Source organism: Ambystoma mexicanum, chromosome 4p (assembly GCF_040938575.1).
Source record: "Ambystoma mexicanum isolate Mex_15411 chromosome 4p, UKY_AmexF1_1, whole genome shotgun sequence".
NCBI lineage: Eukaryota > Metazoa > Chordata > Amphibia > Caudata > Ambystomatidae > Ambystoma > Ambystoma mexicanum.
In genome coordinates this window covers 276,056,513-276,083,810 of record NC_090927.1, presented here as the reverse complement: position 1 = coordinate 276,083,810, position 27,298 = coordinate 276,056,513, and the positions used below count along the sequence as shown (strand labels likewise).

The 27,298-nt window shown below is 49.6% G+C and overlaps 1 protein-coding gene across 5 annotated transcripts in view; it reads right to left on the bottom strand.

Moving 5' to 3' along the window:
* Window positions 1–27,298, bottom strand: part of TDRD6 (tudor domain containing 6) — a 1,508,150-nt gene that overhangs the window by 295,710 nt on the left and 1,185,142 nt on the right. For all 5 annotated transcript variants that reach the window (XM_069605809.1, XM_069605810.1, XM_069605812.1 and 2 more), the window contains 2 exons: window positions 17,404–17,490; window positions 17,226–17,312 (listed from right to left, as the gene is read on the bottom strand). In XM_069605809.1, the coding sequence (XP_069461910.1) occupies window positions 17,226–17,312; window positions 17,404–17,490 (174 nt within the window). The remainder of the gene's footprint in view (window positions 1–17,225; window positions 17,313–17,403; window positions 17,491–27,298) is intronic.

The window sequence follows — 27,298 nt, the reverse complement described above, 5'->3', positions numbered from 1 at the left end:
GTTTAGCCTTACAGTGAGAATATGTGCCCTTGTTGCCAGGGAGATGGTATCCTCGTAGCAGTGTATTTGGCATGCTAAGCGGGGCTGGGAATGGGCATGTGGTAGTCAGCCGACTTCACAAGAATGTATTCGGCCTCCGAAACAGGAGCTGCGGCTGCTAGAGGAACCCTCATCCGAGGCAATGGTGCTGGTGGAGTATGGGACTTGACCTGCATGGCGTAGGTCGTCCACCGCTTCAAGCGCTTTTCTTTAAGCGCCTTGGGTCTAAAGAGTCAACAGGCTTGCAACACCGCTCATCGTGGTCACGAGGTAAACAGTTATTACACTCCCTTTGATTGTCCTTCCATGGAATCTTCCTGTTACAGGAATGGCAAAATGTAAACTGAGTTCTGTCCATCGTAGAGTGAAAAAAGAGCAGCCAGAGGAGGGAAAGGAAATAAAAAAACATTCTCTAAAGGCCGGCAGCAGCTGTTGTAAAGTCAATGTCAGGTCCAGCCTTGAATCTATCTGCAGGAGTGATGCTGGCCCACCAGACTCCCTAAGTATGCCCGCCAATAGTCTCCTAGTAGATATAACTACCAAGTTGGCAAACCCAAGGGGAAAGTGGAATGGAGAAAATAAAAAGGCACATAGTCACTGGCACTCAATGACGCCCTCTGGAACCGGATTGATAGATGATGCTGCCTCTGTGTCTGCGAAAATCTAATCACGATAATACATATATTAATATTTGCTCTGCCCTTATTTTCAATGTTGCTATAATTATGATTTGCCACCCACTCTCTTAATACCTGTTGCATATGCTTGAATGCTGATAGGCTTCAATTTAGTTGCAATTGGGTTGTCAAAAGTCTTTAAGAAGTTTGTCTTTTTCTTTCACTGAATTCTTCCTTTTGGAACTCTTGCTACTGCCTTATATCACTGCTGCCTTACTCGTTCTCATTACTTTTCTTCCTGAAATTTCTTTTATTCAACTCCTCTGAAAGTTATTCCTGTTCAATACGAATTCTCCAAGTTTGCAGCTAAACTACTGAATTGTATGAACTGTTAAAGTAAAAATAACATGTTGAATATTTCTATCAAAAAGAACAAGTTACTTTCTTACCTGGTAACGTTCTTTCGATGGGATGTTCCGACGACGTATTCCATATCTATGACAGGTAATGTCCACAGCTGTGCTGCTTCGGAAAATCTTCAGCGTCTGCGTCCTGCGTCGATGAGCCGTCCCCGAGGACCTCCTCCGACGTCACCCGATGTGATAAGTAGGACGCACGACGCCCATAGCCTCAGTTGTAGTTTTTCCCCCAGAACATATGCCACCAGTTTTCTGCCAGACAGACACACAAGGCCTTGCGGAACGCAAGCTGCAATCGCAAAAGAAATTCTGCAGCGGGGAATGTAGGGAGGAAGCGATATGGAATACGTTGTCGGTCCATCCCATTGAAAGAACGTTACCAGGTAAGAAAGTAACTTGTTCTTCGAGGGGATTGGGTCCTCCGACGTATTCCACATCTATGACAGACTCCCAAAGCAGTACCAAGCAAGGAGGTGGAAAAAGAATTTAGAACACAAATTTAGCATGCCCAATCAAATTGCGGAATAAAGGACTAACTTGCCAAAAGCCAGATCCTGTCCTCAGATGGAATCGAGGGAGTAGTGCCGTACAAAAGTATGTACTGAAGCCCAGGTGGCTGCATCACAGATGTGACGAATAGGAACACCCCTCTGCAGGGCAGTAGACGCAGCCACTCCCCTGGTAGAATGGGCCCGCAAGCCAGCCGGAGGGTCCTTACCCGCCAAGCGGTAACACTTGGAGATAGCTAAAATAATCCAACGAGACAAAGTCTGTTTCGTCACAGCTTGTCCCAAACGCTTTCCAGCGTAACCAATGAAAAGTTGATCGTCCACTCTAACCCGGGACATGCACGAAATATAAAAGCTCAATGCTCTCCTAGGATCAAGCCTATGGAGCCTCATCTTCCTTACCAGGATGTGAAGGAGGATAGAACGCCGGAAGAACAACCTTCTGGCTCAAATGAAATTACGAAACCACCTTCAGAAGAAAAGAAGGACGAACTCTAAGGACAAACCTGTCCTTATGAAATACAGTGAAGGGTGGCTTAACTGAAAGTGCCTGTAACTCACTCACTCTGCGAGCGGAAGTAACCGCAACCAAAAACACAGTTTTCAGAGTTGACAGTCTCAAAGGGCAAGAATGCAAAGGCTCAAACGGAGCACCCATAAGAAACTTAAGAACACGGTTCAAATCCCAACCGGGCACCAGAAAAGGTGACGGAGGGAACACATTAGTGAGCCCTTTCAAAAATTGAGAAATTAAAGGAATCTTAAAATAGGAACATTCTTCAGACGAGCGATTAAATATGGACAGCAGCGCCAGGTAACCTTTAATGGTCACCACTTGCAAGCCCCTGTGGGCCAAGGAGAGCAAAAAAGACAGAACCATGGGAATGTCACATTCAAAAGGATCCACATTCTTAACTCTGCACCAGTATCAGAACTTTCTCCAACAGCAACGGTACAGAGACTTTGTTGCTGGCCTTCGGGCCGAAAGCAACACCTCCATCACGTCTTCAGGGAGGTCCCAATCCTTATACCTCAACCTTTCAGAAGCCAAGCGTGAAGGTTGAGGGATCTGACCTCTGGATGGAGAACCTGACCCCCTCCCGTGAGAGCAGATCGTCTCGGTAGGGAAGACGACGTGGAGGGCAAATGGTCAAGTCGAGAAGGTCCGGGTACCACGTCCTCCGGGCCCATGCCGGAGCAATGAGGATCATCCGGGAACCGAACCTCCGTAACCTCTGCAGTACTTGCGGGATGACGGGGACTGGAGGAAACGCATACAGCAGTGGGAATGACCACTCCACCACGAACGCGTCTCCTAAGGCTTCTTTTGGAGGAAATTCCCGCGAGCAGAACCTTTCGCACTTCTGGTTGACACTGGAGGCGAAGAGATCTACTTGAGGGGTCCCCCAAAGGGCGAAGATCTCCAGGAGAATCTCCTGAGCCAGCTCCCACTCGTGAGAGATCGTGCTCTGCCTGCTCAGAGCGTCCGCCGTCGTCTCCGGCCAGATGAACAGCCGAGATTGAAACCTCCTACTGGATGGCCCAGAACTCGAGCTGCATCGCCTCCCTGCACAGAGGAAGTGACCCTGCCCCCCCCTTTTTGTTGAGGTAGAGCATGGCCACCGTGTTGTCTGTGATAATCAGGACACTCTTTCCTCGCACAGTCGCCAGAAAAGCCTTCAGGGCAAGCCTGACGGCCCTCTGCTCCAACAGATTGATATGGAGTCTGGACTCCGACGGAGACCAACGACCGCTGACTGTCAACTCGTTCGCATGAGCTCCCCATCCCGTGAGGGATGTGTCCGTCACGATTGTCACCTCCGGCCAGGGCAGCCAAAATGGGGCCCCTTCATCAGATTGCCCTCGACGGCCCACCACAGAAGGTCCTGGGCGATCAAGGGTGGCACCTGAACAGGGTCCGACAGCCTGCCGGAGGACTGAGACCACTGGAGCTTGAGTGCCCACTGCAAAGATCTCATTCGCAGACGAGCCTCTGGCACCAGAAGAATGCAGGATGCCATGAGGCCGAGCAGTCTCAAGAACTCGGACGCTGGGAGATTCTGGGCAAGTTGAAACTTGTGCACCATCTGCTGAATGTGAAGAGCCCTCACCTGGGGAGGAAAACACTGCCCCAGGGATGTGTCGAGCACTGCTCCGATGTACTGGAGCCGCTGCGTTGGTGTCAAATGGGACTTCTTTAAATTGAGTGAGAAGCCCAGCTTGTGAAGGGAGTGGCAGGTGACGGACAGATGATCCACGACTTTCTCGGGAGAGCTCCCCCTGATCAACCAATCATCCAGGTAGGGGTAGACGTGAATCCCCCTTTCCTGAGATGCGCTGCCACCACCACCATGAGCTTGGTGAAAACCCTCGGGGCAGAGGTCAATCCGAACGGCAGGACCCGAAACTGAAAGTGCGAGTCGCCAACAGCGAACCTCAGGTACTTCTTGTGCTTGGGATGGATCGGCACACGGAAGTAAGCGTCCTTGAGGTCGAGAGACACCCACCAGTCCTGAGGTTGAAGGGCCTGAAGGACTTGAGAGAGAATAACCATCTTGAACTTGTCCTTCCTGAGGAGTTTGTTCAAACCGCGCAAGTCCTTGATGGGTCTCAATCCCCCGTCTTTCTTCGAAAACAAAAAATAAGGGGAATACCGTCCCTTGATGCTCTCTGCTACAGGCACCAGTTCTACGGCGCCTTTCTCCAGCAGGGCTTGAATTTCCTGCGCAAGGAGCGGATCCGGACTCTTCAAAGAGAGGTTCCCAGGTGGATTGTCGTGAGGCCTCTGCCGAAAGGGAAGACAGTAGCGGTGCGTTATGAGCTCCAGAACCCACACATCTGAAGTAATGGCTCGCCACTCTACAAGATGCTCCGCCAGCCTTCCCCCAACCAGCGAACCATGGGACCTGGCCTCATGACTGAGTGGTAGCGGCTGCGGCGTTGCCCGAGGGCAAAGAGGCAACTGCCCGAGCGGCCTTGGCACCTCGAGTACCCTCGTTTCCACCTCTGGCACTCTTACGGTAGCCTCTTTGACTGCTAGCTCCTCTCGCTTTACTGAAGGACGAGTAATAGCGAAAGGAACCTCCCCTCCATTGCAGTCCCCTAGGACGAAAAAGCGGAGGTTGTCGAACTGCAGCGCCCAACGACTTCGCTGCAGCTTTGGAGGTCTGCAACCTCTCATGGCTCTAGTCAGCCTTGCTGCCAAAAAGATGTTCACCGTCAAAGGGCATGTTGAGGAGCCAGGACTGCACATCAGGAGCGAACCCAGACTTCCGCAACCACGCAAACTTGCGTATTACAGTGCTCGCCGCCATGGACCGGCTGACACAATCGGCCATGTCCAAACCCGACTTAACGGCCTCACACATGGCATCCTTGCCATCCTCAACCATAGCAAGGAAACCATCCCGTTCGTCCCCTTCGGCAATACGTTCAGCCGCTAATGCAACAGTTCCACAGAGTGTGTGTGAAACGAGACAAGGCACATATGGAGTTGGCCGCCTGAAGCGCCATACCCCCTGAAGAAAACACTTTCTTCGCCCAGTCGTCAAAATGTTTGTCGTCCCTATCCGGAGGGATGGTAGGATACGACGCCTGCTTTGCCGGGGCCGTAGCCGCCTGCACCACCAAACTCTCCGGAGTGGGGTGCCGGGACAGGTAGCAGGGGTCGCTACTGGCTGGACGGTATTTTCGCGACAAAGACTTGCCCCACTGCCGGGAGACTCTCCGGAGCAGTCCAAGCCGCTGCCACCCTTCTCTGCAGAGCCATATGAAACGGCAATACCGGGTCAGTGGGGGGACCAAGATCAAGGATGTCCGTGAGATCAACCTGAACGAACGCCCCTGGGGGAGCCCACCAACCCAAGTACTCAGTGACCCGAGACATAAGGCACCGATATGAAGAATCGGCATGAGTGCCAGGCTCCGGCCTACAAAACTCCACCTCCGGGGAGGTGTCCAATGCACTGGCATCATGCAGTGACTGCCTCAGGTCATCAAACTGGCTATGGCCCGAGATAAGCTCATCTGGTACCGTAACCAGAACGAAGCCGTCGTCAGAGCCTTCATCACCCTCTGAAATGTACTCCAGGCGGTGAGAGGAAGACATCTGGGGAACAAAGCTGTGCCTGACCTTAGCCAGAGCCTTTCTAGGGGCTAACCCCGTGCCACGGGGCCCCTCCGACACCACCGCCTCGAAAGGAATCGAGGGCGCCGAACGAGTCGGCGCCGGCAGAAACGGCGTCGACGTCGAGCGAATCGGCGTCGACGTCAGCTGCAGAGCCGCCAGCATTGACACAGGCCTCGAAGCCGGAGCTCGAAGCGTGTCTCTCAACGACCTAGGCGCCGACAGCGTCGACGACCCCCACGGAGGCGGAGCCTCGAGAGAAATCGTCGACGACCTTGGCGCCACAGGCATCAACGTCTTCTTCGAAGATGGCACAGGATCATCGGTCTCGAGCGCGTCGAGGACCGGGACCTGGAACGGGCATGGCGAGAACGGCTACCCTTGTCCGAGCGGGACCTCTCCCGCAAGCTGTGCCGGCCACCCGAGCCCGAAGGCGTACGAGCGGTGTCTCTTGACCGGTGCCGACCAACCCCACTCGGAGGTGCGGACGGACCGGTGCCCTGCGATTCAAGAATCGCTAGCATCTGCTTCCCGAAGGAAGCCCATTCCTCCGGTGTCGCTTGCATGGAGGGATAAGTGACCCGCCGACGGGCGGAGTCCTCGGAAGAGGACGGGGAAGGCGACCGATGCCGGCGCTTCCGGGAATGCCTCGAAGTGGCGGAGGAGTGACGAGACAGACTCCTGGAAGGAGACCCACTGGACTTCCAACGATGACGCGGAGAGTCGCCTCTCGAGTCATCCGTCGAAAGCCCCGCAGACCTCGACTTCCGGGGCTTAGACACCCGACCTACCAACAGCTTCTTCTTGCGTTCCCGCAAGGCCTTTGCTGTGAGCGACTGGCAGTCGACACAGTCGTCCGTATCGTGGGCCTTCCCTTTGGCACCAGAGGCAGGCGTTGTGCGAGTCCGTGACCGACATCTTGGACCCACAGTCTCCGCATTTCTTGAAGCCCGGATGCGGGGTTGAAGACTAACTAGACATCGCCTCGAATAGGTCTTCACAAAAAAACGAACAGGTTCAACGAACCGAGAAGAAAACCGCAAACTCCAAAGAGTCGAGGCGTACCGAGATTCACGAAGCAAACACGTTCGCAGAAAAAACGGAACTGAGGCCATGGGCGTCGTGCGTCCTACTTATCACATCGGGTGACGTCGGCCGTCGGAGGAGGTCCTCGGGGACGGCGCATCGGCGTAGGACGCAGACGCCGAAGATTTTCCGAAGCAGCACAGCTGTGGACCTTACCTGTCAAAGATATGGAATACGTCGGAGGACCCAATCCCCTCGAAGTATGCATTGTAAACTGAACTGCTTTACTTGGCGTAGTATTAATTTTTCTGGTAGCCTCAATTCAAATCTTCTGAAGAATAAAGTTTTGAAATCTCCTCAGGAAGACCCGACGCACCGCACAAACTCCACTAGATGACTCGACGAAGCAAAATCTCTTCAGGAAGACAGGAAGCACTCGACGCGTATAACACGTTAGCGGGTCCTTTGCTCGAAAGTTCACTGAACAGCGAACGCACGCAATGAAGAAATAAACACGGCAAAAGTTAGTTAATATTTATCTAAGAGTTAATGAAAACTAAATAAAAGTAGATTGAAAATAAACTGTGCGTCTGTTAATTATATTATTTACTCATACACTTGCGCGCCTGTATTAACATACACTGCAGCTTGCTCGCTAAATCAGCGCTCTCTCCGTCTTACACGCGCACATTTGTCGAGTATATGCTGCTCTCACAGAACTTATCACAGTTTCTTAGTTTTAAAAATAAAAGCTTTTCATGCACTTGAACTTGACTTTAAAAGACTATTCTTTTCTCTCAAGTAACTGAACTATATTACACTAAATACTATATCTTTTCAGGATTGACGTACCTTGCGTTATCTGTATATTTTCCTGCTTCAAATAAGACAATTGCTTCACAGGAATCTTCTGTAAATATACTTCTTGGATCTTCACTACAACTTGGTATTAAAACTGCAACCTTCCTCTTGGGAAACTGGAATGAAAGGCAGTTTAGAATTCTTGTAAGAATTCCAAACTAGCTCACCACTCTTCTCCTCCAATCACGGTTGATGAATGGAAACTCCATCTTGCTTTAGGGAAACAAATGCTTCCTGCATGTTTTCATTAAGGAAGATTTACATATTCTTAATCTTAATCCCATCCATAACAAAAGCCAAACATCCTTCTACTAACACCTACACTAAAAGTATGTAAATGGTGAAACTAAAAATGAATGTCTACATGAATCTCTTTAGTGAGTGTTTTCTGAAAGTATGTGTTTTTGGAAATCTAGAAATGTACCATGGAATCCTGACAGTCAATCGAAGATTCACAGGACAGCAAACGTGAACAGTTGTCGAAGAATCGTCAAAGGATGCGAAGACGCGTGGAACAGCAATAAATCACCTTAACACAAGCTCTGCATGAAAGCGGTCGACCAGAATGACAGAAAAAAAACAATCTGGGAACCTCGGCGCTTGAGGGATCATGGATACACTACACGTCACTATTGGTATAGTATTACAGGCACGGCCAGGTCGATGTCCCTTTTCGATTTTTTTTTTTTTAAAACTATTTATGTTTTATCAAAAAGAAAACAGACAATAACAAGTCAAAAACGTACTCTGCCCAACACTGGGACAGGTAACGTGTGCCAAGCCAACCCTGTACCCGCCCCCTGACCTCACCCCCCCCCCTCGCCCGCCGCAACACAGTCTCTCTTCTTGTCCGTATTACGTAGCACTCGCCACTCATGCCGCTTCTCACACGGCGTCTGCACACCAGTGTCCCACCTGGTGGTCGGCTTGGGGATGCTGGGGAGGAGTCATCGCTTGTGGAGTTTAACAAATACTACGTATGGTCCCCAAATGTCTGGAGGACGAGCATGCAATGGTAATGTTTAGAGGAACTCGGTCTCCACTTCCTGACAGTAGAGTACATCACTCCGCCACCCCGCTATCGAAAGAGGCGGACCCCGACCCCAGGCCATGGCCACCCTCCACCGCGCCAGCATCAGCAGGATGTTTGCTAGTTTCCTCATTGCAGGTGTCAGGTGTTTGGTCATCCCCAGCAGCGTCACTGTGGGGATAGGAGTTCGTTCCTCTCCAATAATCGCCTCTGTCTCTTGAATAACTTGTGAACTTGTGACCAAAATTTGGATAACGGCGGGCAGCTCCAGGCAAGGTGGAGGAAGTCTGCAGCTGGTTTTCCGCATCTCTCGCATTTCGCCTCCGACTATGGCCTATGTGTGCACCTTTTGGCTGGAGTGTAGTAGGTTTAGTGTAAGTAATGGAAGTGGATAAGTTTAAAGCGCAAATTCAGAGCAGCCCTCTGAGTTTGATTGAGTATGTATGACCATTCTTCTTCGGGGATGGTAACCTGTAACGCCTTTTCCCATCTTTCTTTTGTATGCGGGTTTACTGATGTCGTGTCTGTTACGAGGGATCTATATATTGAGGATACCAATTTACCCTCCCCCTGTGCTTGTATTACGCCATGGAGCAGCGCCCATGTTGGAGGTTGGCGCGGGATGGAGGGGAAGAGAGCCTGGATCGCATAACGCAACCGCAAGTATATGAATATATCTAAAGATGATATGCTGCCCCTCTCCTTGGCCTGTTGGGGTGATAGGAATGTTTCATCGACAAAGAGGTCGCCAAATGTCTGGGTTTGTGTTTTTTTCTGCCCATTGGAGGAACACTCATTTGTGAGGGGTATCCCTGGTATGAATTTAATGGGTAGTAGCGGCGAGTATTTAATGGTTACGCCGTATTTTTGGGCTATCTTTTTCCAAATTGCGTAGGTGGTTAACACCACATTTAGCGTGGTGTTACTTGATGACTAATGAGGACTGCTCTTAACAGATTAGGTGATGCTAGGGCCCGTTCGATTTGTACGTGGGACCTGATTAAGTGAGTAGAAAACCAATGTCTCAGGAAATGCGCTTGTGCGGCCCAAATGTATCGTTCCAGGTCTGGGAGCGCGAGCCCACCCCTCCTTGTCGGGAGTATTAGTGTTGAGTATGCCACCCTTGCCGGTTTACCGGCCCAGATCAATTCAAGGACAAGACTTTTTAGCTTCCCCAGAAAGCACCGCGGGAGCAAGAGTGGGATATTTGTGAACAGACAGAGGACTTTTGATAGGATCAACATCTTAACCAGCGACGCTCTGCCCCAAAGTGTCAGTGGGAGTGACTTCCATCTGTGCACCTTCTCCTGGAGTGCTTTTAAAGTGGTTTCATAGTTGTCTTGGAAGATGTCTCGGTGACCCCAGCGATAGCAGGATCCCGAGATATCGTACATGGGCGCTTTCCCACTTGAAATTAAAGTCACCTGCAAATTTACTGGTGCTGGGAGTTAGGGGAAATGTGACCGACTTGGAATGATCGATTTTCAGGCCTGAGACCATACTGAATTTAATTATCTCGTGCATTACAGGATTAAGATTTTCAATGGGGTTTTGGAGGAATAGCACCACGTTGTCGGCGTAGAGCGAGATGATCACCTTATGGGGACCTAAAGTGAGTCCTCTATCGAGATGTCGAGTTCGCAGGCTGGAGGCCAGCGGCTCCATCACCAACGCAAATATAAGCGCCGATAGCGGGCACCCTTGTCTATTTCCTCGTTGAAGAGGGATTTGTGCCGATTTTGATGAGCCAAGGACAATAGTTGATTGGGGCTTATTATACAGTAATACTACTAGTTTTATAAACTGGTTGCCCAGGCCATGCTGTCTGAGTACCGCAAACATGAAAGGCCATTCGACAGTGTCGAAGGCCTTTTCGGCGTCTAGTAGGATTGCAGCCGCTTGTTGTGTGGACTCGATCGCTGCCATGGCTCCAAACATCATCCTGATCCCGAATGTCGTGTTGCGACCGGGCACAAAACCAGCCTGGTCTGTGAGTACCAATGCTGGCATCAGAGGCATTAGTCTATTGGATAGAATTTTGGCCAGTATTTTATTATCTAGATTTATTAGGGAGATCGGTCTGTAGGAACCACATTCTTCGGGGGGCTTGTCTTTTTTATGTAGAAGAATTACATTTGCTTCTCTTAAGGTCTGCGGGAGGATGCCTGTCTCTAGTGCCTCTTCATACACTTTCAGAAGGAGGGGGGTTACTAATGGGGCAAATGCTTCATAGAATTCTCCTATCAACCCGTCAGGCTTTAGTGTTGGGCAAGGTCTTTATTGCCTCTAGGATCTCTTCTTGCGTGATGGGATCGTTCAGTGGCTCGCGGAGTTCACGCTCTACCCAGTATAGTTCTGTGTCTGCAAGGTAGTTCTTTAACAGTTCGGCGTCGTTAGAGTGTCGTGTACTGTACAGGTTTTGATAGTAGGTGCGGAAGGTGTCAATTATTTCTGGTTCTGTGTGGACAAGGGACCTCTGTTGGGTGCAGATTCTTTCCACCAGGGTAGGCTTCCTGTCAGCGGCGATTAGGTGGGCCAGGAGTGCTCCGGGACATTGCCCCTCACCGTACTGGCATATCTGGTAGCCGCGGCGTAGGAACTTCACTTCTCGTTCTGCTAGTTTTCTGAATTTGAGCAATTCCTCTTTGAGTTCTGCTTGGGTGTGCTTGGAGCTAGTGTCAGTGCACAGTAATTCTAGGGCTTTTAAGCGAGGACGCTGGCTGCTAATTCACGCCGTATCAACTTTAGTATTCCGTTTTCTTTAGCTATGCACACACCTCTTATATAGCACTTTAATGTTTCCCATAGAATTCCTGCTGAGGAGACAGTCTTGGTTAATGTCTAAAAAGGATGTAATCTCTTCACGCAGCTCTGCTGCGAATACCTGGTCCGCTAGTGCTCTGGGTTTAAAGCGCCAGTGTGGTGCTGTAGGTTTTGTGTCGGGGGAGTTGCAATCGAGTGTCACCGTAGCGTGATCTGAAAACATTTTGGGAAGGATGACAGCAGCCCCATTGAAGCATGCTTTGTGCAGAGACGAGCAGGTAGTCTATGCGGGAGCTGGAAAGGTGTACTGCAGAGTGGAACGTGTACTTGCGCTTCCCCCAGTTGTTGTGCCTTCATATGTCGACCAGGTTGTATGCTTTGCAAATCTCTTGCACTTGAAGGCTGGCCTTGGATGTGTGTGCTGAGGTGGTCTGCGACTTGTCCCTTTGCGGGTCTAGATGAGTATTGAGGTCGCCACCCCAGATGATGATCGTTGATCCGCTGTGTGCCAGTCGTGAGAGGACCCAATCAAAGTTATTCGGGCCGTCCACGTTGGGGCCGTATGAGTTAATGAGCGTGACGTCCTGCCCAGCTATAATGCCTTATACCAATAGGGCTCTGCCTTCACTATATTTCTCCACCTTCAAGCGGAAGCCGACTCTAGGGTTGATGATGGTGGCTACCCCTCTGGCGTACGACGAGTAAGAGGAGAAGGGGCGATGGGAGCCCCAGTTTCCTTTTGTGGGATGAGGTGCGTTTCCTGAATCATTGCCACATCAATTTTGTGCCGTTTAAGAAACTGCAGGATTTCCTTGTTTTTGCTGGGATGTTGCCACCCCTAATGTTCCATGTGGCTACCTTGAATCTGCCGGGAGGTGCCTCTATTCACTATGCATGGGTGGGTATCTGACATGCAGCGGTCTGTTGTGGAATAGCGGGCTAGTTGAAGGCAGGATGGGTTTCTTGAGTTATGTGTTGCACTCGGCGGGACGAGGCAGAGTAGGGCCGGGGCTGGCCAAAACGTAACCATAACAACTTTAATGAACAGTACCTTGCACGGACAACCCCCAACTTGTCCGTTTGGTTCCCTCCCCAAAGTACACCATGCTGCTGCGCGTGGGGCTCTAGCAACCCCCCCACCCCCAGAGGAAGGTGCTCCTTACCACTTGTGTTATATCCTGACGTTTGGTATCGCGTTTCATGACTGTTTTGCATCTCTTCTGCGGCTCATGGAGGATTTCTTTCAGCGCGTTCTCTTCGAGAGGTTGCTCGACCATTGTTTGATGCTATGCAGCCTTGCTTGTAGAGGAATAAGGTGGTCTCTTCTGGTGAGTTGAAGCAGTGGCCTTTCCCTTCGAACTGAATCCGGAGTTTTGTGGGGAAGAGCATTGAATATTTGATTTGGTTCTCCCATAGCCGGTGTTTGACCGCCGTAAAGGATCGCCTCTGGGCCTGGACTGATGGGGAGAAGTCGGGGAAGAGATGAATTGTATCACCGTCGTATTGAAGGGTCCCTTTCTCTCTTGCCAATTTCAGAATGGTATCGCGGTCTTTATAGTTCAACAGTTTAGCAATTATCGGGCGGGGCGGCGCTCCAGGGACAGGTTTGGCGGATGGAATCCTGTGTGCTCTTTCAATCACAAATAGTTGAGAAAGGGCTATGTCGCTGAATAGGACTCTGCAAATTTTTTCCATGTGATCTTCCATTTTGTTGGGTGTTGCTTGTTTCCGGACTCCAATCACTCTTATATTGTTGCGGCAGGATCACCCTTCTAAATCCTCGTTCTTGGCAATGACTGTTTTCATTTGGTGTTCGAGTGAGGACACTCTTGCAGTAAGCGAGGCTGAGCCATCGTCCAGTTCTGAGATTCTTTGTTCCGCATTATCCAGTCTGTCTTGCAGTAGGTCTACCTTGGACGATAGCGTATCCATTTTGCTGTCTAGGTTCTCTATTCCAGATTTGAGATCCAGGAGGATCTCACAGATGTCCACCTGCCACTGGTGCTCGTCCTCTTGTTTGCTGTGATTGAGCGGGGGTTCGAGGCAATCTTCCTGTCTCGGGGGTCTTTGATGCGGGTCGGGCGTTGAAATTGAGTTTCCGCTGTGATTTATCGTTTTTGCCCATCTTGGTGCAGACCCCGGCACTGCCCGGCGCAACCACAATGTGGAATCCGCAGGGACTTGGGGTTGAGCTGGACAACTGGCACGTTTTACACAAGCCGGGGGCGAGGGCCCGTGTGACTGGGGTGTCTGGTGTGTTTGCTTGTTTTCCTGGCAATTACCAGTGAGACCGCTTTGAGGGGAGGTTTCAGTGGAGGACCCTGCAGTCGTGGGCGGGGGACGGCCTCGTATGCGGTGCTTTGACTCCCAGGATGTTAGGATGTGCAGAGAGGAGTGCCTCCAGGCTGCAGATTTTGGTGCCCCTGTCCCCCTGCACCCGCCGCCGAGTATGCGATGTTGGGTTAACTTGATGCCCCTGGGGCTAGACAGGGAGCTCCCAGTGGCCGCTACAGCATGTCCCCCGGGCGCCCCGTGTGTTGTAGGAGTGTAGCCGTGCTGGTCTTTGCCCCTGGGGCGATCCGCAGGTTCCAGCCTGTTGCCCACAGATGGTGTTGGGGGGTGTCTGCTCCCGCCTCCGACCCCCAGATATGCTGTCCTAGGGGCTGCTTGTGCTTGGCAGTAAGATGCCTTATTTTTCCAGCGCTTCGCTCCCTCTAGGTGTTACTGTAGGCACTTAGGGCTGTTTATAAACGTGTGCCTGAGCACCGTGGGGAGGTTGATGGCACTGCTTCCCCCTGTGGGCCCTCCGCGCACTAATGCACTCTTCCCGTGCTCCCCCGTGTGAGCGTGTGTGGTCGCAGGGGCCCCCCCTGCTGCGCTTCTCACCTCTGGCGGGCGGCCCCCACTAGGATCGGCTGCTTCCTTGCCGTCTCGGCCCCTCCTCCACCGCGCCCTCACTGCGACTACGCCTGCCGTCCAGGCGCCGCAGCGGGGCTGCGAGCTCCGCCTGCTTCCTCCGCTGGCTCTTTCAGCCCAGCTGGTCCCTTCTCATTGCACGGTGATGCCGGAGCTCGCGCATCCAGGGGCGGTGAACTTCGTTTCTTCTTGGGGGACGGGGGAGGACACCAACCTCGGCTCTGTGGGCCCAGTCTGACGGAGGCCTCTGCTGCCAGGCGTGCCGGGGTGCAGCAAGCGAAAGCTCCCAAAGTTTCAGGCTCAGACTGCGCGGTGAGAGCTATTGAGAATGTTGCTGCATAGTATCCGCGATAAAACTGCGGGATTGCGGCGATTTTTTCCAGGATTTATAAGGAGCTTCCAGGGAGCTCACAGAGGAGCCGCCATCTTGGGTGGTCCTCTAGAGCCCTCTGTCCCTTTTTGATCTTTGAAAAAAGATGCTAAATTCTGCGATTACCACTAGATGTCGGACTATATGCACAGTATGTGATTCTAAGCAGATTTACACACATCAGAAACCTCTCTACAGGTGGGATGTAGGTTTAAGTTATTCTTATTCCTCAAATGCGAAAGTATGCGTTCATTTTGGCTTGGTCCTCAAACTCACAATGGTGCAGCTTGCAGTTCAGCCTATGGAATAAACAAAGACAGCTGTAGGGACAGTGAAAGAGGCTGCACTGGCCGTGCAGGTCTGTCCAAGACAGCAGTGTTGGCAGCACAGAGACTTGTATACAAGACAGAAAACACATGCAATATTGATCGACAGAGGAAGCTATCTGCCTAGCTCAGAGACTGAAGTCTGATGTAAAGTAATCACAAATATGATGAGCCGTTCAGCAGATGTTCTTGGGGTACAAGAGGAAGTCTTTTAGAAGGTCCAGGGGCACCTGGGTCCACAAAGTATATGTCATTTATTACTGGAAACATTCAAAATTAGTATGAATCAGACATGCCAAAATGGCAGATCTGCCTGTGGTATGCGAGAGGAAAGGGCTGTGTAGGGCAGGCAAAATCTTCCTACTGCTACAATCTCTGAACTAGTCTTCATGCCCTTTTGCTTTTCTGGAAGTGTTACCATAGGTTGCTCATATAGTCATTTAGAAACTTTTTTGGACCATCAAGAATATGCCAATCTGTTTTATTGGTAACAACACTGTAGCCTTAGACAGAAAAGACTGTCAGTGGCTTGCAACAATGTTGATACCAAGTGTGAGGAGTAGAGCTACATTTTCATTCTCAGTGGCCTCGTAGAACGTCTTTGACACCAGAATTTTTTTTAATTGACCGTCGATGATGACTTATTGCACCTTCTGCTTGTATGGCCTTTGCTACAAGATGTACCGTAAATGGTGGACACTAATGCACAGAAGAGTCAGCTGGTGGATGCCAAGGCAGAGAAGGCTCTGCTAAAGGACATCATCAGATGGGACTGTATTTTTTTGGGCCAGAGAGCCACAAAAGGAGTATGATAATGGGGAGGGCTCAAGGCCCATATTAGAATGAGCACGAGTCAGGACACCATCCTCCACCCTTTCTCCGCAATTACACTTAAATGTCTGCAGACCTGGACATTTACAGGGAGGGCCGACTTTGTGATGATGTTCTTCGTGAAGGATGACTTGGAAATCTCCATCGATTGGTCTTCAGTAAATCAACAGGGACATGCCCATCCTGCAAAGTTTTGGCATTGAAATCATTGCAGCTCCCAGTATTCCACAACGTTTAGAGGGAAGGGGTGTTTTAGACACTAAATGCATTGCACATGCTTTTTATTTGTGTAAAGGCAGTACTTTGAGGCCCCTGTCCGAGTCCATGAGATTAATGTTTTTATATTGCTGTGGGAAAAATGAACTAAAAAGGAGGACTCTCACAAATCTGTCGCAACAGGTGGCTACCCTGGTGAGGTGGCCATGACAGAGTGAAACTCTACTGTGCCCCCTCTGTCTACAAGGCTGGCAACAAATGGAAGCATTAAAAATCAATAACCTTCAGAAGAGAATATCCTGTCACAAGTCAGGAGCTGCAAAAATGAGAACACTAAAGAAAAAGTTGAAGAAATCCTTGAAAACAAGGAGACAAGTGAACAAAGAAACTCTTTCATATGACATGCGGGTATTATCAGTAGAGGGAAGAGGTTAAGACCGCCTCTACCTCACTAGTTGCAGACAAACATGAGGTAGCAAGGCATTGTTGGGTTTAATTGCTATTTTAATTGCACTGAGGATTCTTAGACGGATGCAGAAAATTCAAAGCATGTGAATCTATGCAAGATTGAAATGCTGGAGAAAGTATATAATGGGGAAATCAAACCCCACTGCACTCTGCGGTGAGTTCCATGCCACGTACAGAGTCTTACAAGCAGTATAGGCACAATAAGACCCGATTCATGACGAATGCATCCCAGATAACTAAGTGGAGAAGCAAACAGAATCAAGTTATTTTGTAAAGGCTCATAAAGGAGGACAGAGTGCATCAAATCTTTGGAATTAGAATAAAACCAAACACATCAGGAGGTGTGAGGTGCACTGAATGAGGACAGATGCATGAACTATGCATTTGTTTCTCAAGTATGTCCCAAGGATTGGGTGGTTGAGACTACTAGCAATCTATCTCTAGAAAGTGGGACAATCATCAAGTAGGTTTTATAGACACAATATCAGAAACTTAAGGTTAACACACATTTTGTGCTGGCAAATAATCTCATCAAGATTACTCAAACCATCCGTTGGTGAATTTGAATTGTAAAACTTGCTTCAAGAATTTGCTTCAACAGGGACACATTCAAATATTTTTAAAAAGAGCCTACTTGGAATCACTGAAATATAACTTGCAGAAATATTAACATTATGTCTTGCTCAAACTATACATTTCATTCAGTACCTTCATCAACTGGATCAGATTTTGCACATGCCTGGTTGCCTACATTTTCATCCAGAAATATTTGATGATCCAAACAAACAGATATTCCTACAAAACAAAAATTAAAGTTACCATGTTTTAAACACAAGAAAGCAATGCAACATTTGAAATTGCTATAGCTCTATTTCAACATATGTACCTTCCCCATCAGTGTCAGAAGAACTAGAAGTACTGGTCTTCCGAGACAAGCTAGTGGACATGAGATCTGTGCAAATAACTGTTCTTTCTGTTAATGAAAAAGAAAAAGGGTTTTATAACCAAGCAAGCATGATTTATGGAATAAAACATTCTCGGCTGTGAAGATCTGTACAAATCATCAAATAGTTTGGGGACTGTTGGGGGAATTTCCCAAAAGTCCTACTGGAAGTACGACATTAGTAAGCTATCCCAGTGGTTTGTAGATCCCAAACTGTGTGTACTAACTCAGAACCTTGGTAGAGTGGCAGAGCAGTCGGGCTTATCTTAAGAGTAAGATGTGCGCTATAGGTAGGTACACTAATCTAGTTAGACAGGCACAGCAAAGAAGCACTTGGACTTAAGTTATATAAAAGTATAACTTTAAATACATTAGACGTTTATACTTGAACACTTAGAGGAATACTTGCTAATACACTTCAAAGGGCACTTCCACTTTTGTGTTTGTTTGCGGTTACAGTTGTGGCAACGTTAGAAAGGGAAAAGACAATGTTACCGTATTATCGGTTAGTGCGCATTCACCGGTTTACACAGTAATGCATTTACTCTGTAAATACATATAGTAGTCACTTAAAGGGAGAAAAATGGTTAATTAGTGTCACATGAGCTTGGTGCAAGGGTCTATAGGTGGTTTCTTCACAGTTTAGGTCCTTCAAGTCCCAAAGCGCAAGCCTAGCTAAAGGCAGTTCGAAGAGGGCTTGAAGTCTTGACAAGCAGCGAATGAAGATTTCCTGTGATTTATTCCAGTCTCTGGTGTTATTGAAGCAGCAAATTAACTCAAAAGGGAGACCGTAAAACGGACCTGAGAAATGGACATAAGCAATGGCTTGGGTAAGAGGGGGTGGCCCTGGACACCTCTAGGTGCACTTCAAAGCCCTCAAACGCCTTCTTGAAATTACCTTTTTCCCCACAGTACCTTAAGTTAGAAGAAAATGTTTGTGCTGGATCTGCGCAATGTTGCAGCTTGTGATGCTGGAAATGCATCAGAGGGACAGGGCCTCTGAATCCTTGTCCTTTACTGCTTTTTATCGTGTGTTCTGACATGTTTTCTGCCCAGGAGTCCATGTGGGACTCCTGGCAGTGCAGCTCTCCCTTTTGGTTTGGTGAACAGACCCATGGGATACCCTTATGGCACCCATGGGTAGGGGTACAACCCTGTACCCCTAGTGTATGTTTTTGGGCACCTGTGGGTGGCCCACAGAGCAGGGTATGGGCTGGTGGCAGCTCCATGCTGAATTTGACAGGTGCTCTGGGTGTCCTCCATTTTGGGATACCCAGGCCCTGCCATTGGGATCAGTTGATTCCTGATAGAAAACAAGATGGCCCCTGTGGCCTCTTGCTTTCTATTGCCTGTTATCTTGTTTTCCCAAAGTCCTGGGAAGCCCTGACTCTGTCCCTTCCCCCTGACTGGCTGTTGGGTGGAAGTTCCATATATGGTGTTGATGTGAAGGCCCAGCTAGACTGACTGGAGCCTTCCCAGTGACTGTATGTTGTGGGTACCTCCTGTGGGTGGGACCTGGGTGAATGGAGTGTGTGACCAATATACACTCCTTGTTGTGGTTGTCTGGTTTCTGGCATGAGAGACAAAGACTGAGACAGCCCTGCCCGAAACTGGCCTGAATGCAGTGTGTAGTGTTGAATGGCTGGGTACTTGTCCCAATCCACATTCCTTGTTGTGAGTGTCTGAAAGGGAGGAGTGTGGCCTGAATGCACTGTGTGCCTGATTGGCTGACTGACTGCATGAATGCCCTTCTGTATGATTGGCTGCTGAGTGTGTGCCAGCAGTGTGGATGAGAGGCAGAATAGTATATCTGGGGACCTCTCACCACTGGTAGTTGTTCAGAAACAGCCAGAAGTTCAGGAACGTTCAGAAGCGTTCAGAAGCTGAGTCTTCACTCTAAGAGTAACTGGAACTGCCGATCCTCGACGTCCAGCTGGAAGAAGACGACTTGCTGTTGCATTTGCTTCGACCGATCCGAAGGCTGCCGAAATCGTCGAAGACTGACCGGAGAGAGGACCTGGTAAGGCGCCCTCTTCCCGTGCTCCGAGGGACCATCGAGCATCGCTCCATCTTCGCCGAAGCGCCCTGGAAGACACCCTCGAAAGGCTGTCGACCCGAGACGGGACCGCCGAGGAGATCGAAGTGAAGCACCCGGACATCGCCGTCGACCAGGGTTCGCAGGTTTGTGTAACCGCTGGAGGCCCGTCGAAGTTGTGTTGCCCAGCCGTGGGAACCACTTGACGCCGTGCCGCCGACGACCGGAGCCGCCCGCTCCTTTGCCTAAGAACATTCGAATCGAAGGACTCCCTCGTCCGCACCGTCGACCGCTTTATCCGGCCGGAGAAAGTCGAGGACGACCAACGCGCCGAGGAGAAACCTGCCGGTGGGTTTCCCGCCACCCGAAGACCACAAAGACTCGAACGACTCGACGCCCTTGCTGGGCCTCCGTCTCCACAATCTTTGCGGTCCAGAACTATTGTCACCGAGGTGCCCCGCACGCCTCTGCCTTGCAGGACGCCGACGCTCCGACGCGCACCGCTCGGACGAAGCTGCCGCCTCATCGACGCCGTTCTACCCAGTTTGTCGACGGACGTTCGACGCCCTGTGTCTCCCGCTTGAAAGGGAAGGCATTCAAGAAGGGCCGTCGATTCCCCGCCGCCGAACGCCGAGTTCCTTGACGCCTCTCGACGATCCGTGACTCCCGCTTGAAAGGGGGTCACTCAAGAAGGATCTGTCGACGCCTCTTCGAAGAACTCGACTCCACCAGGTACATTGGGGGGGGTAAAAACATTATAGGAGGGAATAAGACTTGCAGAACAATATATGGACTGGGCTTGTGCTATACCTTTATTTTCCAGGTTGCCCAGGTGGGGGGATCTCCACACAGAACTGTGTCTAGTGATAGGGGCCAGTATTCTGCCTATTGCTCAACCATTTTATTTTCTCTCCTCTCTCTACTGCTGGTTTCACTCTATTGATCTGTGTGACATTGTTACAGTATTGTTAATGCACTTTAATGAGATCTAGTACAAAGGGTGGTACCACTTTAGAACTGTATATATTTGCCATTGTTTATTTTCCTGAGTACAAAGTGACTTATTATGATAAGTGTACATAACCTTGAATATTGATTATATAAAGACTGTGTTCTAACCAATACAGTGTGTGGACATTCCTTTGTGGGGGCTTGGGGACTACACTGTACTTAAGAACCAGCCTGCATCACCACCTGAGAAGCTAGGCCTTGATTGCTCGTCCATTGCTACCGTAACAGAGAATCTTGGCTGGGGTCCTCTGTGCCTCTCTTCTACCAGATAGAGAGCAGAAGTACAGACACCCCCCACCGGTCTTCTTCACACTGGTGGCAGCGGTGCGATGCTTATGGTTTTAAGAATCAGTGTATAACCGTGCCACTTACAAAGGATATCTGCACTTTATTAAATTAAGGTTTAGTTGTGTACAAGATAACTGCATTACAAACAATGGAGTCTATTGCAAATGGCAAATTGACTCGGATGAGCTTGGAGGCTCTCCAGAGTGCTTGTGAAGCCAGGGAGTTAGACTTTGTGGATAAGTCTAGGGCTGAGCTGATAGCTGAAGTGGATGGGGTGTAGAGATGCACACCATTAGATTTAAGAAATTTAAGATTTAAGTTTTAAGGTCAATTTGATTGGTAAATTAATTACAAACAACTTTAGGTGCTCCCAGAGAGTAAAGTGCTACCTTTACTTGAAAATACTGAAGCTGGGAAGATTCACTGCAAAAACACGGTGAATGAACTGAGGCACAGCAATAGGCAATCGGTATTGCAAAAATTTAGTTTTATGTAAGGAAACCTTAATGAGCATATTTAAATCAAAAATAATTCAAATAATAAGCAGTTGTGTAAAGTACACAGTACATTATTTCTTTTTATATCTTTTTATATAGATAACATGTATTGGTATTTCAGCATACACTAATTCTTTAGTTAGTACAAATTCTAGTAAACTGTAAACAAAAAAACTTAAAGTGCTTTGTATTTCAACAGCAACTTCATAAACATAGTAACCATCTCATGACAAAATTCAAAAGAAATATCCAAAAATCAAATCAAGTCCCAATATATGAGTAGACTTCAATTGTATGTTATTGGTATTACAAATGTCTTCTCTTCTTAACTACGCGTTTCGGGCGGTAAACGCCCTTCTTCAGGTTATCTATATTGGGTGAAGGCTCTCTAACTTCCTCCTGCAAATAATTACAAAAATATTTCAATGGGATATACAATTATTACATACTTAAGTAATGAGTACTAAATTCCTTAACAGCATAAAAGGGCACTAACCTGAATGGTGGACCTGGAGTTAAGTCCAAATATTTACATTCATGTAAGCTGTAAATTAGCTGAAAGACATATGTACATATGTATTATTCAGAAACGAAGGGGAGTAAAATGTGGCTCAGGGGGAGCAGGCGCCATGGTTATAGCGCTGGGTCCCCCTGTAGCCACAGACAATTAAGTCAAACAGTGTAAATGTACCTACTGAAAACAGTCTAAATCTTACCTAAAAGTTAATTACAGCCAGAGTCAATCTGCTTAAGTCGGAAGTGAAAATTTGGAGGATTCTCGGAGTGCCGGATCAAGTTCGGATACCCTGGTGGACTACCAGACTGATGGTGAAACTCTTGATGAGGGGGGGAATGCAACCAATGAGGACTCTGCCCCTGGGGTTTCTGCTGAATCTGTTTCTGGGAATGCCACCATTCCTGCTGCCTCTGTTCCAAACCCCAGCAATTCCTTGGAGCTTGAGTTATTAAGGATGAAATTGGCCTTTGAATACCGCAAGTTGGAAATAGATGCTGAACTTAAGAAAGAGGAGTTGGCTCAACAAGTGGAGCTCAAGAATAGGGATCTTGAACTCAAGAGCCAGGACACTGATTGTCGGAGAATCCAGCTAGAGAAAGCTAGAGTGGAGACTTCAGCTAAAACCAGTGAGAGTGTCAGGTCCCCAGCCACCAAGTTTATGAAAGATTTGGTTGGTGTATTTGTGGAGGGTTCAGATATCCTCCAATGGATTGAAGCGTTTGAAATGGCTTGTGCGATTCATGATGTTGATAAAAGAGATTGGGCTAAGTGTTTGTTAAGCAGAGTGCCTCAAACTGGATATGACTGTATTCTGAAGCTGAGTGTGGAAGAAAGGGGTCAGTATGAGTGTATGAAGTCTGCTTTGATTGCCAAGTTTGGCAAGACACCTACCCAATACCTTAGAAGGTTCAGGGATTTTAAGAAAAGAGAGAATGTGTCTTGGGTTGACTGGGTGAGTGCTGCGCACATGAACATGATGGGGTGGATAGATGGATACAAGGTTAAGACTTTTGTTGAATTGTCCCACCTCTTGTTTTTTTGAGCATTTTTCTGAAGCCTGTTCACCAGAGATGCGTCAGTATGTGGCTTACCAGAACATTTTGGACCCCTTTAAGCTGGCTAGGTTGGCTGACAAGTGGGTCTCCCACCGGGTGTCCCCTAAGGACTCCAGTGGGAAGGACAAGGACAAAGAAAAGGGGGCCTCTCAGAAAGCTGAGGAGTCCCACAAGCAGTCACAGTCGGGTAAACCTAAACCTTCCTCTCCCAAGACCCAAAAATCTAATGGGGATAAGTCATCCGTGGGTGGGAATAAGAGTAGTGGTCCACCTGCTGCAAAGCAGGCTCCCAGTGGTTCCAGTACCATACCCCGCACTCCTGGCGCTTGTTGGGACTGTGGGGCTCTGGATCACAAAAGGGGTGACTCCAAGTGTAAAGGTAAGGCACTTGGAGTACAGGCTGTCAGCCTGACCTACCCTTACCCCGTGTCTGAGGCGGAGGCCACTGTCCTCCCCTCCTCTACCGGGATCACGTTCGGTGCTCCGGTAGAGATTTCCTTAGTGTCCCTTGGGGCCTGGGACCAGTATGCGGAAGTACTGGCGACTATCCCACAGAACACCCGTAGGTTTTTGAGAAGTGTCCTCTTGAATGGCCAGCCTTCTACTGGTTTGAGAGACACTGGGGCAAGCATGACAGTGGTGGACAGGACCCTGCTCAAGCCAGAGGACTATGAAGGTGCTCCTCTGCAAACCACCAGGTTAGCTGGTGGGCCTCCCAAATTATCACCTGTAGTCTTAGTCACACTCATGATTGGAGACAAGACAGCAAAGCTTACTGTCCTGGTTCAGGACAATGTCCCTGCTAACATTCTGTTAGGAAATGATCTAGTAGAGTTGGGGTTGATCTCGGATGGTCTTCCCATGACTGCTGCTGCAGTCACTAGGTCACAGGTGACACCGGGTCTGGCTGTGAGTCAGGTACCCGAGCCAAAGGCGAGGCCTAAGGCAAGAAGAAGGAAGACCAAGGCGGCCACCTCTGGAGGGAACACCTTCTCTTCCTGCTGTTCCGAGAGCACCCATTGGGATCCATGCTCCGGACGGGCTGGGTCCAGTGGAAAACCCAAACTCAACTCCTGTGGGAGAAGAGACAGAAGACTCTCCTGTGGGAGAGGTTCTCAACCCGGAGGATCATCCCGACCTTCAATGCTTGTTAGCTGAAGGGGGACCCTCCCGGGCAGACTTCTGTAAGGGACAGAGAGAGTGCCACTCTCTCGAGGGGCTGAGGAAACAGGCCCTGTCCCAGGCACAAGGAGAAGTGCCTAGGACATTCCGGATTTATTGGGAGGGTGAGCTCCTTGTTAGTGAGCCCACTAAGCCTGAACCTGGTGCCCTCAAGAGGTTGGTGGTACCCCAGGTTTACAGGCCCTTCCTACTGCAGTTGGCACATGAGGTGCCCTTGGCTGGTCATCTTGGGACCAAGAAGACTAAGCAGAGGCTCTCTGCCCATTTCTACTGGCCACGGATGGGAGTAGAGGTGGAGTCCCACTGCAGGACCTGCCCAACTTGTCAGTTGTCTGGCATGACTGGAGGCAGTGTCATTGCCCCACTGCAGCCATTGCCAGTGGTTGGCACACCATTTGAGAGGGTGGGCATCGACATCGTCGGTCCCCTTGACCCTCCCACTTCAGGTGGACATCGGTTCATCCTGGTCTTGGTAGATCATGCCACCAGGTACCCTGAGGCAATACCCCTTCGGACTGTTACTGCCAAGGTGGTTGCCAGGGCTCTCCTGTGCATTTTCACCCGTTTTGGATTCCCCAAGGAGGTTGTCTCTGACAGAGGATCCAACTTCATGTCTAGTTACATGAAAACCATGTGGAAAGAGTGCGGGGTAACCTACAAGTTCTCCACCTCTTAACACCCCCAGACCAATGGTCTGGTTGAGAGATTTAATAAAACTCTCAAGGGCATGCTAGGGGCTTTGGAAGAACCCCCAAGGAGGAAATGGGATCTCCTCCTGCCATGCCTGCTGTTTGCTTACAGAGAGGTACCTCAAGAGGGTGTTGGTTTCAGCCCCTTTGAGTTACTCTTGCGACATCCCGTGAGGGGGCCCCTCGCCTCGATCAGAGAAGGCTTGGAAGCCACCCCTCCAGGTCCCGCCAAGCAAGTGGGGGACTATGTGTTAGGCCTCAGACGGAGGATGACACAGATGATGGGCCAGGCAACAGCAAATCTCAAGGCCAGCCAGGAATTGAATAAGTACTGGCATGACCTTAAAGCCCCGCAAGTGGATTGGACTCCGGGACAGGAAATCCTTGTGATGGAACCTACCAAGCCTAGAGCTTTGGCAGACAAGTGGACAGGACCCTTCAGGATCATCTCCAAGATGGGCGAAGCCAATTATCTGGTTGACATGGGAGCCTCTGGGGTAGCCCCTCAGATATTCCATGTCAACAGGCTCAAGCCTTTCCACCGGCGAGCAGAAGTCTCATGTCTCTTGCTAGCTTCAGGGCAAGAAGAGGATGAGAGTGAGCCCCTTCCTGATTTGCTGCATAGCAACCCTCAGGATGGCTCAGTGGAGGGAGTACATCTCTCTCCAGATTTGACAACAGAGCAACAGAGGGCCTGCAGGGCTTTGCTCCAACAGTATGCCTCTCTGTTTTCACTGACGCCAGGCCTTACACCGTGGTGTAGGCATGAAATTGACACTGGTGACAGTGTGCCTGTCAAAAGCAGGTGCTACCGTATGTCAGATACCGTCAAGAAACACATCCAGGCTGAGGTCGCCAAGATGTTGGATCTGGGTGTTATTGAACCCTCAACCAGTCCCTGGTCCAGTCCAGTGGTCCTTGTCCCCAAGGCAAGTTCCCAGATGGGTACCAAAGATTGGAGGTTCTGTGTGGACTACCGAGGAGTCAATGCCGTCACCAAAACTGACGCGCACCCATTGCCCAGGGCTGATGAGCTCGTGGACACCATAGGTGCTGCCAAATTTGTGAGCACCTTTGACCTTACCTCAGGCTATTGGCAAATAGCTCTGACGGACAATGCCAAGGAAAAGACGGCCTTCTCAACGCCTGAGGGACTCTACCAGTTTAGGGTCATGCATTTTGGGTTGAAGAATGCCCCTGCCACCTTCCAGAGATTGGTCAACCATGCGTTCAGTGGGCTGGAAGCCTTTTGTGTGGCTTACTTAGACGACATTGCCGTCTACAGTTCCACCTGGGAAGAGCATTTGACACATCTGGATAAGGTGTTGCAGGCCTTGAAAAGGGTTAACCTCACTATCAAGGCCACCAAGTGCCAGATAGCAAGTTAACTATCTTGGTCATGAGGTAGGAGGGGGTCAAATCCAACCTCTCTCCAGTAAAGTACAGGATGTACAGAACTGGGAGACTCCCACTACTCAAACCCAGGTGAGAGCCTTTTTGGGCCTCACTGGGTACTATCGCAATTTCATGGCAGACTATGGAACCATAGCTGCACCCCTGACAGCTCTAACTTCACCCAAACAGCCTAGGAAGGTTAATTGGACCGAAGACTGTCAGAGGGCCTTTGATGGCTTGAAAGAAAGTCTGTGTAGGGCACCTGTGTTGTGTGCGCCTGACTACAGCCGACCCTTTATCGTCCAGACGGATGCCTGCGACACCGGAATTGGAGCTGTCTTGTCCCAGTTAGATGACAAAGGGAGAGAACATCCTATCATATTCATCAGTAGACAACTCAAGGGTAGAGAACTTAGGTGGGCTACTGTTGAAAAGGAGTGTTTTAGCATAGTTTGGAGCCTTAGGCGTTTTAGGCCCTACCTTACGGGGTCTACCTTCAAGGTCCAAAGAGATCATAAGCCCCTGAAGTGGCTTATGCAGATGAAGGGTGAGAATCCGAAATTGCTCAGGTGGTCCATTAGCCTGCAAGGGCTAGACTCCACCATAGAGCACAGACCAGGGAAGAGTCACGATAATGCAGATGGCCTTTCCAGAAGGTATGTTGACCGTCTGGATGAGGGTGTCTATCCCGTGGGAGATTAGACACCCTCCACCTCAGTCTGGGGGGGCGACTGTGATGCTGGAAATGCATCAGAGGGACAGGGCCTCTGAATCCTTGTCCTTTACTGCTTTTTATCGTGTGTTCTGACATGTTTTCTGCCCAGGAGTCCATGTGGGACTCCTGGCAGTGCAGCTCTCTCTTTTGGTTTGGTGAACAGACCCATGGGATAACCTTATGGCACCCATGGGTAGGGGTACAACCCTGTACCCCTAGTGTATGTTTTTGGGTACCTGTGGGTGGCCCACAGAGCAGGGTATGGGCTGGTGGCAGCTCCATGCTGAATTTGAGAGGTGCTCTGGGTGTCCTCCATTTTGGGATACCCAGGCCCTGCCATTGGGATCAGTTGATTCCTGATAGAAAACAAGATGGCCCCTGTGGCCTCTTGCTTTCTATTGCCTGTTATCTTGTTTTCCCAAAGTCCTGGGAAGCCCTGACTCTGTCCCTTCCC